Genomic DNA, 13,940 nt, shown 5'->3' on the forward strand with positions numbered 1-13,940 from the left:
CGCAGTTTTTGCAGAGAGGTGTTCATATCTTCCTACATACAGCAGCTGGTATTTCCAAATAGTCAACCATCTGGTACTAACCAGGCTGAACATAGCTTAACCTACGTGATGTAATGAAAATATGCCATTTATAATGTAATCAGTGAAAGAATTAGAAATGATGAGTTAAATGGCAAGAATTTAATAATTACTTAGCATTTAAATTCAAACAACCGTTATCAGTTTTGTTTTGTTTTTTTTTCCAAATTAAAATCATTTTAATTAAATATTTATATAATTAAAAGAAAAACATTTTAGATATATAAAAAAATTATATTTAAAATAATTTAAAAAAAAAAAAAAAAAAATCATGCAAACTATTCATACATTTATTTTTAGTTAAAAATTTTTATTTTTAACCAAAACCGGAACAGGAAATATTTTATATCGGGAACCTATTCTGGCCTAACACCATTTTCTTTGAGTTGGAACTTATTCTGTCTTGCCTTATTTCCTAATGAAATATGGATTTGTAAATAAATTATTTCTAAGTCGGATTTACAAACAGCAAAAAAAAAAAAAAAAAAAATCAAAGTGACCCCTGATTCACATGCCCAATGATCCTAAACTTCCGATCACAATGGCATCAACGACTTCTCCTTGTGTGACAGTCAAACGTCCTTCAGCTTGAGCAGGCAACACTAAGAGTCCATTTGCACTTCGCATACTCAGCAACCGACTGCTAATTTGGTTGCCAGTACTGTATGCTGTTGGCAGTCCATCTTCATCACCAACTCCACCAGGACTCCACGAAAGCATCACACGATGATATTCAGGACGAGGGTCCAATTTTATGCTTCGATCAACCTGGAAAAAAAAAGAAAAATTCATTTATTTTCATTTTTTTTTTCAATAAACAAATAAAATAGGTTTCATTGCATGAGTTGTTGTTATCTAAAGTTCACAATTATTCATACGTTCGTTGCCGATTGTTTTTTTAAGTAAGCTTCTTAACTTAATCAAATGTTTATCCTGCAATTAAAAGATTTGATGGAAGGTAGCAAGTCATTTACTCAATTTTATCTTCATTAAATGGCCAACCAGTGCGGGGGCTAAACAAGGTAAAAGAGAGAGAGAGATGAAAATCACTAATTAGTTACATCTTGTCAGCTCATGTTATTACACATTCAATGATCTTGTGTGTTTCCTAATGAACTGCCACTTCCTATCACTGTTTCTTTGAAACATGTGATGTCATATTTGTTGTTATATATTCCTGCACATTAAGTAATCGTGAACCAGGATTCATAAAGTGAACCCCTGTTGACTCTTCCTGTTATTCTCAGCTCAATTATGATGATCCACCCATTCAATTTCAAACGTGTTTTCGGCAGACAATGAAAGTAGGACACATTTAAAACAAAAGATTTATATCTAATCTCTTACTAAAGTTGTTGGAAAAATGGTTGGATCATTCTATCGCTCCAGAAAGTATCTGGCTCTTGCTGCAATTCTCTATCAGACAGATGCGAAGAGGTGCTGCTCAGAACACTCTAACTTTGACAAGAGTTCAAAATCGGCTTTGCAGTTGTGAGGGATGATCTCATAAGTATCCTCGAGTATCTCTTAGTCTTGATAAATGGTGACTCATCACAAAAAATAAAAAACGTATCCCTGGAAGCCTTGTATTAAAATCAAGATTATTCTTGAAAAAGACTCTGATCTCTCACAATTGAAGCTTTTGAACGCAATGATTGAGCAAGCATCATAGTATATGAATTTTATGAATGTTTCGCCATCAATTGATGGATGACCCAAGAAAAAAAAACATTTTCTTATTAAATTAACAACAATAAATACAAAATCGCAAAAGTTCTGTAGAATTTGAAATTCGGTAAAAATGGATTTTCAAAAAAATACTTTTTACAAACTGAGTATTTCAAAAAGAGAACTAGAAGAATAATCGGTATTGAAATCAGAAATTAAAAAAAAAAAAAGATCTTTCAGAGTACTGAAATTAAATATCAGAATCAGAAAAACTTTAGACTAATGTCTGATTTTCAAAATGATTCTTGCAATTTTTCTTTTGTTTAAAACTGAATTTTCCATTGTAGATACTCATGATAAAATGACTAATATTTAATGTCTTTAAACTTTAAACTACCAATAAAACTAAAATCTTTATAAAAATGATATCAGAGAAAACAGCCAGGTAAAAATGGAATGATAACTAAACAAAATGAAAGTATATGCACACATAACAAGGGTTTTGAATGTTCCCAAGATTAAAAAAGCAAAGACTCTATAGCTCAATATTTAGAAGTTTAACATGGAATTGGAATCGGTAATTGTATCAGAATTTGGAAAAATATTGGAATCATTCCATCATTAGCCCAAATCAGATCTTACCTTGGCTTTGATAACCGTTCTGTGTGGATTTGGACATCCTGCCATTTGGTAAATTGCTGGAATCACATAAAGGTTGCAGGTGACAAGAGCCGAGACAGGATTGCCTGGTAAACCAAAAAATAATTTCCGTCCATGCCGAGAATCCATTGTTGCAAATGTTGTCGGTTTTCTAGTGAAACATTAGAGAAAAAAAAAAAAAGAGTTGTTCTTATATGACAAAGAATAAATACAGAAAAAATTGTTTCGAAACATTTTGAGACGGTTTTTAGTTTTTCCAGTAAAAAAGTTGCTGATTTGCCGACCTTCAGTTATCTTGTTATCATGGAAAAAGTCTTTCAGTACATTCATAGTTAGAATTGAAGCTGGATGCCTATCCTAACTCTAACCTGTTACAGATGTTTTATTGAGACAATATCTAAGTGAGTTACTAACCAAGATCAACAGTCCTCACTTGAACAAATCAATCATTCTTTCAAAATGAGCATTTCATGGAGACAGACCACCCTCCAGAACAAACTTTTAGTTTGGTTTGGTTTGGTTTGATTGTTTTATGAAATATCAACTCTTTTCGGGTTATTTAATGCTGAATCCAATCATTTTGGTTGTTTTGTTTTACAGAATATCAACTCTTTTCAAGTTATTTAATTTTTGAAAAGGGGTTTTATGTTTTAAAGTTCTTTATATCTTCAAATATTTATTCATTGTATTTAGTTTGGTTGTTTTGTAGAGGAAAATTGTTGGGTTTTTTTTTTTTTTTACTTTGCAGAACATGATTGAGTTTTGTAAAGGAAAAAAAAAAATCAATGTTTGGTGCGTTTAAACTTAGGAAGTTGGTATCTTCAGACAGTCTGTTCTCATAGCACCAGTGTTGGTTGGTCCAAACAAAATAAAAACTTCTAAAATGAAGAATTTGATTTTTTGTTATCATGATTTTCAGACAATTTTCTACTAATAAATTATAAATATAAAAAAGATATTTAATATGCTGTACAACATTTGCATCTTTATACCATGTATAGGTATTTTATTTAACATTTTCTTTATATAGTTTTATGGTTCTTATTTCTATTAGTCTGTTATAATGCTTGTCCCCTATTCCATAAACTAAAATTCCATTAATTACTATACAGACGATAGTTTTGGAATCATAAACTGTGTTTGCTCAACGTTTCATTTAAAAGTGCAAGAATTTATTTTCTGTTGTTGTCAATGTTTGTATAACAGCTTGCTGACAGAATTAAGATGGATTTGTAAAAATGTCACAGAAAATATTTCGAGCAACAATTTATAGAAATATCATCAAATAAAGTGAGAATGCAATACATATTCTAATTATATAAATTATTGGTTTTTCTTTCGATGTAAATGGACAGGTGTATCAGTAGCGTGATTGACCTGCTTCAAGACCAATCAAAAACTCAAGTGTAGGAACACAAATACCAGACTTCTTACAGAACTCACATGGTTTGGTAGCTCCTGGCACTAGTTAAAGCCAATAGCACCTGTGCCCCCCCCTCGACATACATACTCTTGACTAATGCAACAAGCAACAAAATCCCACCCTTTCACAATTGAGGTTCCTAGATGCGGAAAGCATTCTACTCTAATAGATTTTTCCTCAAACTGCTAGATTTTGGAATTCCCTCCATGTTTCCCATTTCCCTGATTGTACTAACCTGCAGAAGTTTATTGCTCAACTCTATACAGTCCGCCATTAGACACAATCCCTACATTCAAGTGGAAATATGCCTTGCTTAAAAAAACATTGAGCAGAATGGATTGTATGTCATGCTTTATAAAGATTGACAGTTTAATTCCTTTTTCAGCACCGACAAATAAAAATTTGAAACTTCGATGTCATCTGTTGATCAACTTTTGGAGTAAGATAAAGTCCCTATTACAACCTATGAATCATAGGATTTATAAGGAAGCATGATTATCCATATTATAGGGGCATTATATTTCCAAATTTTTTAGATGAACATTGATAATTAGTATCGTTGGGACTACTATTCTCATCTTGGTTAAGATTCTATTTAAATTTCCTGTCAAAATATTGTGAATTTAAGAATAGAATGAAAATAATTGTTTTAGTGATAATTAAAAAGAGTTACAAGATAGATGCAATGATTTAAAAGATATCAAACGATATGCAGTCAAGATTTAAAAAAAATAAAACAATTTAATAAAAATTTGAAAACAAACCCTGGTTTCATAAATACTCGTCCAAAATGTATGGTGGCTTCAAGATCAACTTCCACAACTTGTTTCAACAAATCCTAAATGAATACAAAAAAAAAATGTATATATTATTAAAAAAAAAGATTAAAAAAAAAAAAAAAAAACGCTTCCATTTTTAAACTTTTCTTAACGTATTTATCTTATTTGCATGGAGGAGAGAGTGCTTTTTATAAATTACCTTCTGCTATTACTAACTAGTAGAATATTACTACCGTTAACTGTATGGTTAGATTGCATAGAGAGAAATGATACGAGAATGTTATGATCGATGTGTAATTTGAGTCTTAAAGACAGACTTACACTTGCTGACTTTAGAGGAAGATTAAATCGGGACAGTATAAGGAGAGGAGACTTTGTTGGTTTAGTCACATCAAAAGAATGGATGAGAATTCTTGGGTTAGTATATATAGACCAGTTGAGGTAGCAGATTCAGTTCATTAAGGAAAGCCAAGGAAAATATGGGAAGAAAAAAATGAATTTGAGAGAAAGAGGAACCAATAAAAATGTGATCAGTGATAGGTTAGTTTGGAAGTCAATTCCTTAAAGCAGTCAACCATGTAAAAATGTAAGAATCAATAAAGATGCGGTTAATGATTGGAAGTTAATTTTTTTCAAGCAATCGACTGCATACCAGCATGTAAAATGGACATGAAGATGAAGAAAAAGATGAAAATGACGCTAATCATACAAGCATGTCTTTTTCTTACTAGTATTTTTACGGAAGTCATTCCTGTAAAGCATGAAACCATTTGATGTAAGAAGCTTACTCTAACAATAGAGAGAGGAAGGTAGAATCATTTCAAGACAATTGAAGCCTGAAAAAAAGCAACCACCAACATTCAATCTCCTGGACTCAAAACATTTTTTTTTTTTTTTTTACAAAGTGGTCACCACTTATCAAGGCCCGGAAGCTACTCAGGGATAAGGGTTATTGTAAGTACAGTACATGGTAGTCAAAAAAGTAAGCCGTTCAATAAGGAAGAAAAGGGATACAAAGTTGGCTGACAAAATAGGCTACTCATAAAATTTTATAAAAAGAGACAAAAACAAAAGTAAATTTGTAAACAGCTGTAAATCTACAAGAGTTTTACCAATAAATTTTAGGAAGAAAATATAATTTGGACAAATTGTTTAGTTTGCACGGATTCAATAGAAATCTTCAAATAAAGCTTGGGACATGAAAATGTTGACGATTCGTACACACATATGCAAATCAGATTCTCATAGTCAATATTTAGTAATTCATAACCTTTTTTGACTATAAATTACAATTATGAAAAGATTTTTTTTTAATAATCTCTATATTAAATCTCTATTAAAAACAAAAAAAATCTCTATATTAAACAAAAATTCTATATACTAAAAATTTTTAAAAATCTGTATAATGTACATACCCATGATGAAACGAAAATATCATATTCCAAAAATCATATAAATTGATCAAGTAGTTTTATTTACTATAAAGAAAATCATTTTTAAGTGATTAATGAGAATTCATAGGCATTACAACATAAATCTTGACAGTTTGAATTCTTGAGTTATCTGATTTTATTTTTTAGATGGTTTTCAAAATGGTGAATAAGACTGTTCTGCTATTCATAAAATTTGATTTTCTTATTTAAAAATAAAACTACCTGATCAATTTACGTGATTTTTAGAATGTGATATTTTCTTTTAGTCACGGTTACATACATCATACAGATTTTTCTTTATATTTGTTTTAATGTGGGTTAATTCTGAACAAGAATCAAACTTTTTGTTTCACAAATAGTTGGAAACAAGAAATCAGTGAAATGAATAAAATATCTCCACAAACAGACTCCCACCTTGTATGATACAATGTGCCAGTTTTTAAAACTTTGAAATTTGCACATCTTAATTTATATAATTCATGGCTTAAGATAAATAAATACAGGGTGGAACGATAAAATTGTCGCCCTAGAAAAGACGACATGATTCCATTTCAGTTTGATGAAAAACGATTTTCTTTTTTTGTTGCAGACCATCTATTAGTTGGCCGGTTGTGTATAAATCCCAAGAGCAATAGGAGCCTTCTATCATGTCTGAAAGTGATACAATGCAATGTTCAACGAGTGAGATCAGAGATGCACCGCTGTACAATTCATGCTCTCTACAGATCCAAGTTATAATAACAGGACCATTGCCAGCACCCTCAAAATGCATTGCTGGATTGCTACAAATAACAGGGATACGCCAAGGATGATGCAAATGAAGTTTCTGGCCACGGTTATGGTCTTTGGTGTGGTTTCAAGTGATGGCCACATCATGCCACCTCACATCTTTGAAATTGGTTTGAAACTCAACACCAAAGTGTACCTGGATGTGCTGAAGAATGTCGTGATCCCCTGATGCACTTAGGTGGCCGCTGGCAGACCCTGGGTGTGGCAGCAAACTCAGCGCCAGCCCACAAGTCAAAAGAGACTCCGGCTTGGATTCAGAAGGAGTGCAATGATTTTGTACCCTTCTCTTACTGCCCTCCCACCCCCCCCTGATCTGAACCCGCTGAACTACTTTGTTTGTTCATACGTCATGAACATCAATGTCAGCCTGATCACTGCCATCTGCCAAGTATTCACTGAGCTCCTACCAACACTAGTGGAAAAGGCATGCTCCCAGTTCCGGACCTGTATCAAGGCGGTGATTGAGGCTGAAGGTGGCTACATTGAATAGATGTAAGTACTACATAATCAAGTTACCTGAATTGATTATATCAATAAAAGTTTTAAAATAAAGCTGTAGTATTGTTTTCTTTAGGTGGACAACTTTATTATATCATCCTGTACATGAAATCTGATTGCATAATAAAAAAGTACATAAGAGTGCGAAGGAGAGAACTTGAATGTCTACTAGACACTATTCTCGAGTGTCTAACGTCTCTTTATACAGGGGTTTGTCAGAACAACCTGGCATGAGGATAAAGCAAAATATTCAAAATAACATATTCGCAGCCCAAGTAAGATCTTTTTGGTATTGTTAACCAACCCTGTCTTTTACAAGGAATCGTGCACCTTCTCCAAGTGATGTTACCTCAAGTAACAGCACGAAGCTGCATACTCCACCAGACTAGATGAATTCTTGTCCTGGAATCCAGTAAGACCAAGAGATAAAAAGAAAGATATACTATAACATATTTAAATGGTCAATTCGAGAGAGGGAAATTAATATTCATAACGTCTTTACTGATTCAGAGTTTGACAGGTAAAGGAGGCGATTAATGAACATTTGAATATGTATGTATCTCATATAGAGATCAAATGTTAGTTCCATATAAGGGGCCTTTTAATTTCTGAGAACTTCGACTGAAGTAAAATGAAAAAAAAAAAGCTGAAGTACCTGTGACAATTTAGAAACTAATCACACTACTATATAATTTGAAATATTAATTATAATCACTAAAAGAACATAGCTTATCTTCCCTTGTATAATTTCACTAAACAGAATACTTCTGATAATTTATGGAAAATCTATTACTAATGGAGATTTGGTATGTCTTTCTGAAATGAAAACTATACTATTTCAAACTATTGTACTATTTGTTAATGTTCAATTAATATTCATAACTTCTTTACTGATTCAGAGTTTGAAAGGTAAAGGAGAACATTAACGGAACATTCGAATATCTATGTATCTCATATAAAGATCAAATGTTAGCACTAGTAAGGGAATCCCTTGATTTCTGAGAACTTTGAAGTAACATGAAACAACAAAATTTCACAAATAATGGTGAAATATCAAATTTCTTGAAATGAGGTTCCACATTTTCAAAGGATTTATTTAAAAAATGTTTAATAAAAAACACAAATTCAAATTCTTTATAACTTTTGAACTCTTTTCATTCACGTTAATAAAATAAGTTAAAAAGAAAAGGTCAACTTGTAACACTACAAATAGTAGGAAAGAATATTATTGGCACTTTTCTACAACTGGTCTAAGGGGGATAACTTCATTTTACACTGGTCTAAGGGGGATAACTTCATTTTACTAAAAGATTCATTCAAGTTTTAGATAAAAGAATTTAATGCTAATTCAAGGGATTGTAAAAATAGATGCGACTACTTTTTTAAATAAATGTTAACCTTAAGAACACAAAAATGAAAAAAAAATTTAATGTAACAAACCACGACATGGCTACTTACTTTTTATTATTTTCACTACTTTCTTTAATTTAAAAAATAAATCACATTTTTATTAATAATAATTTTTGTTTAATAAAAATTACAATTCCTTTGCAAGTATCATCACATTTTCCTTTTATTTTTGTAATGTTAAAGATTAGTTTTTAAAACCCTTTACAAAAAAAAAAAAACGCAGTTTACAAAAAAAAATGAAAGGAAAATGCAATGATAGTGGTACTTTGGTTGTGTAATAATGTAAAGACTATTTGTATTGTGAAGCAATTTATTGAAATTAAAACAAAAAAAAATATTGAAATTAAAATAAAATTATTGAAAATTATTAAAATAAAAAAAAATAGTCCTCAAATAAAAATATTTTTTGAAATGAAATTTTTTAAGAAATAAAACTCTTTATTTGAATTTTATAATAAAAATGTTTAGGAAATGAGATTTTTTTTAAATAAAACTTAAAAAAATAAAACTCCTTATTTTGACTTTTGTTGCTGAAGTAATGAACTTCAGGTTAACTCATGGAAAATCTTGAAAAAAAAAAGATTACAAAGTGTTTTCAATAAATTTTACTGGTAAATAAGAAAATTACACCAGTCATGCAGAGGTGAAAAAAAAACAAAAAACAGAAGGGATTACTCTGAGTCTTCACCGCTTCTGTTAACAGGTTCATAGAAAGTATCGGAGGTTAACAATTGATTAAAAACAAAAACTTTTTCTTAAAAAGTTTATTTTTTTAATAAAAAAGTAGACAAAAAACGAAAACAGTTTTTTTTTTTTTGTAATGTTTACATTTAAAAAAAAAAAAAAGGAGTCACATCTTTCTTTTTTTTTTTTTTAACAATCCCCCTAAGTTGCATTGGTTCCTAAAAAAAAATTAAAAATTAACAAATGATTATCCCCCTTAGAACAATGACACGGTTTTAGAAAAGCGCCTTATATTTATACTAGAAGTTCCACCCGGCTTTGCTCGGGCCCTATGTACTGTATATAACTGTATATGTTAAAAAGTGTGAATATATCCGGTAATGCCTTTCTATATAATAATCTTCCTTAACTACCATAGAAAAAAGTTGGTGAGACAGCAGACGTCAAATAGTTTTAATTTTGACCCCTTAACATTTATTGTTTTGGTCTCAAATTAAATTAAAATGCTTGACCCATGTCCAAGTAACCTACATCTAAAATTTCAAGTGTTTAGACCCAAAATTGGCAGAGGAGTTTAGAGTTTGCAAAGGTCAATCTTTCAACTTTAACTTCTTGCCAGGTAAATTTTTGCCAAAAAAATGATTAAAAAGCTTGCTGCATGTCTGAATATCCTTTATGTAAAATTTCAAATGTTTAGACCCAAAATTCGGTTAATAGTTTGCTAACTTTGATCCATTGGAAGCCAAATTTTCAGCAAAACACTGATTAAATAGCTTGCCCTATGTCTGAATACACTTTATGTAAAATTTCAAATGTTTAGACCAAACATTGGCTGAGTAATTTGGTAGAGACCACAGAGGTCAATTCTTTTTTAACTTTGACCCCAATTATGACCCCTTAACATTTGTTTTGGGCTCAAATCAATTTATAAAGTTAGATCCATGTCCAAGTAATCTATATCTAAAATTTCAAGTGTTTAGACCCAAAATTGACCAAGTCGTTGACCTTAACAGCCAAATTTCTGACCAAAAACCAATTAAAAAGATTTTCCCAAATCTCAATACCCGTTATCTCGAGTCTGTAAATCGAAAACTGACCTAATTATTTGGTAAGAAAGTGTACATATACAGACAGACAGACATTTTCACTTTTATAGATATATAGAAAGTGAAAATGTGTGTGTGCATGTGTGTGTTGACCTCTGCGGTCTCTACCAAATTACTCAGCCAATTTAAACATTTGAAATTTTACATAAAGGGTACTCAGAGATAGGGCAATCTTTGTAATCGGTTTGGGTCGAAATTTGAGTGGCCAAGAGGTCAAAGTTCAAAAGATTTGACCTTTGCAGTCTCTAGCAAACTACTCAGCCAATTTTGGGTCTAAACATTTGAAATTTATACATAACTGGTATTCAGATGTGTGGCAAGTATTTTAATCAGTTTGGGGGCAAAAAATTGGCTGCCAAAAGGTCAAAGTTGAAAGAGTTGACCTTTGCAGATTCTACCTCTGCCAACTTGAAATTTTAGATGTAGGCAAGTTGGACATGGGTAAAACTTTTTATTTTGATTTGAGACCAAAATAATAAATGTTAAGGGGCCAAAATTGGGGTCAAAGTTTTTAAAAAATTGACCTCTGTGGTCTCTATGAAATTACTCAGACAAATTTTGGCTTAAACATTTGAAATTTTACATAAAGTGTATTTACACGTAGGGCAAGTTATGAACAGTATATAGGCCCGAGCAATGCTGAGCTGAACTGCTAGTTGTGCATAAATAAATGTACAAACCTTTTCTCCCATTGATACACCACCTGATGTGACAACGACGTCCGCCTCAGAAAATGCCATTGCAAGTTTCGTAAATAATGTATCGGTACTTCAAGAAAAGAAAAGAGAAATAAAAGGAAATATTAAATAATAAAAACATACAAAGATTATTTTTTGTATTATTTGGATTATTATTCTCATCTTGGTTGTTTTTTCACGTTTCGGCCGATGTAACCTCCGACCATCTTCAGGTGCATTCACATTGGATGTTATTGGTGAATAATAAAATATGTTTGTTTATTTTTTTTGCTTTCCCAATGAACACAGCCGTTAGAAATTCAAAACGCAAATAGTTTCTTCTTTTTTTTTTTTAATAATCTGGGTCTATTCTGTTTTTTGGGGGTTTTTTGACAAAATTTATCTTAATTTTCATCAAAGTTTAAAATAAAAATTTTTAATTAAATTTTACTAAATTTAATAAAAAAATCTGGTTTAATTTTAATATGAAATTTAAAAATCTATTTATTTTCGTTTTATTGTATTTTATTGTATCCATAATTAAATTGGTTCTTATATTTAACTTATATATAAGAATGAAATAAACTAGTATTCTAAGTGTGAAAAGAAACAAATATTAAGAAATAATTCGGATGAAAATTATTTCATGTAGATCAATGATAAACGTCCATTGAATATTTGTTATTCTATCATCGTCAGGCCCCAATTAAGGGGCAGATAACTCCTGCTTCCAAAATCTCACAATTTTAATTCCCAAGTACAAAGTTACTTCCCTTTAATTATCTTTTAACTATAAATCTAATTTTTAGGCGATAGTTTTTTGTTTTGTTTTTTTTTACTGATGTAGTCACCTAACAGTAATTAATGGTTCTAAATTTCATTTTTCTTTTTGTAAGGATTGTTCAGTTTGTAAAACTCTTAGTTCTTTAAAATAAGGATTTTTCTTAAAATAAAACTACAACTTTCCTACATTATCAGGCGAATCAATGGGGCTTAAAATATGCAAATTACATCTTTTCTAAAGAGTCAAGATGTTCTCTGATCAGTAAATGATCACATGATTGAGTCACAGTTGCAACTGACATATCAAAAGTGTTTTAATAAATAATAATTTTAATAAATTAGTAAATAAAAAAATTGCGCCAGTTAATGTATAGATGCCGTCAACTATCTCACTCATCAATAACATAATAAATATAATAAAGTCAGCTGGATTCTCAATTTTGTCTTTGATTGTTTACTCCTACAAAATCAATATTTCCTTTTAAACATTTAATTTTATTGAATGTTGCTGGAAGATAAAATCTTGGTACCTCATCCATGATTCCAGAAATTAGTTTAGCCTTTACTTGGAAGGATTGGAAGAGTGATCAGATAAAACATATCTGAATGGTCAAGCTTTCGTTCAAATTTAGAAAAAAATTTCTGACATAATAAACTTAAAACACTGCATTGATTAGAAGATTAACTCTCCTTATATATAACAATTCGCAAGTCTATATTTTCTAGGATTCACAATTTTTTTATATAACACTAGCAGAGCTACCCAGCCTTGCCCAAGGTAAAAGTGTAACATAACTTCTATGCCTCTGTCTTTTCCTCTTCTTCTCCCACCTTCTATTTCTTCTTAACCCAGCCTATTCTTCTCTCTGAACATACACAAGTCTGCATAATGGAAGAAATTCTGTGAAATAAAATCAGTTACTTCCCTTTCGGTGATGGCTGGAAAACATAGATAATATTAAAAGATGTATGTATTGACATAATCAAATGATATGAATGGCCATTTGACCCCCCCCCCCCAATAATGAATCTTTAATTTTAGATATTAATTACATCTGGAGTTACACCTGTTAAAAAAATACAAAATTTGTAGGTATTTGTTTTGTATTTTTCAAGTTTTAGTTAGACATACAACCACTTGCCCTTTATATAATAGACAAGATTATAGTTACCTATCTTCAGCAATGCCCAGATCAATGGTTGGAAAGTTGTGTTCCTTGAGAAGAGCAAGTAACGTTGATCGATTGCTATCACGGATTTTTCCTTGACTCAAAGTATCACCTGGTTCCACCAACTGGAAAAAAAAAAAATCATTTTATTTTGTGACATTTTGACTCGTTTTTAGACTAAGGTAGATTGAAAAATCATTCATAAGAGACAAACGTTATCTTTTATACAAAATATATAGGTTATGCCCTCCCCATTGTTGAGATATTGCGCACAATGGAAGACAAAAATTAATGTGCAAATTTTAATAGAAACGTCAAACGGAGAACCACATCAGACATGGAATAAAGCAAACTGTATCTTAACTAAGTAACATCTCATTGTCTCCATGAAAACACACAGAGGAGGATATTATACACACTTCTAGACGTTCAATATTATTTCACATGAAACCACTGAATATTTGATGCTTATTTGTATTGAGATACTGTCATGAAAAGAGACAGACCCCAGTAAGTAAGAAAACAAAACCAGACAAGTTTGAAAATATTAGGAAAAGGCTAAAAGTCTAGAATCAGCAATACACATGGCCGTTAAAATGCTTTGGATAATCACAGATTTCAAAAGGTTTCTGCTAAAATAGTCATCTTTTAAAAACCAAAGCACTTTAAGTCTTCAAAATACCACCGTTTTGTTCAGAAATGAATATACTTTCAAATGAATTAGTAAATAATAACATACATTATATATTTTTAGAGTTTTAAACAAATAAAGTGATAAAAATG

At 30.8% G+C, this 13,940-nt stretch overlaps 1 protein-coding gene across 1 annotated transcript in view; it reads right to left on the reverse strand.

The window, feature by feature from the left end:
* Positions 1-385: 385 nt before the first annotated feature.
* The window catches only part of LOC145294115 (gephyrin-like), a 68,884-nt gene continuing 55,329 nt past the window's right edge, over positions 386-13,940 (reverse strand). Inside the window, exons 14-18 of the mRNA XM_080141213.1 lie at positions 13,161-13,282; positions 11,209-11,296; positions 4,594-4,667; positions 2,389-2,557; positions 386-846 (exon numbers count right to left, since the gene is read on the reverse strand). Coding sequence (XP_079997339.1) covers positions 586-846; positions 2,389-2,557; positions 4,594-4,667; positions 11,209-11,296; positions 13,161-13,282 — 714 coding nt within the window. The 3' untranslated portion in view covers positions 386-585. The remainder of the gene's footprint in view (positions 847-2,388; positions 2,558-4,593; positions 4,668-11,208; positions 11,297-13,160; positions 13,283-13,940) is intronic.

Source organism: Euprymna scolopes, chromosome 15 (genome assembly GCF_053919585.1).
Source record: "Euprymna scolopes isolate OS-2025 chromosome 15, ASM5391958v1, whole genome shotgun sequence".
In the NCBI taxonomy this organism is placed as follows: Eukaryota; Metazoa; Mollusca; class Cephalopoda; order Sepiida; family Sepiolidae; genus Euprymna; species Euprymna scolopes.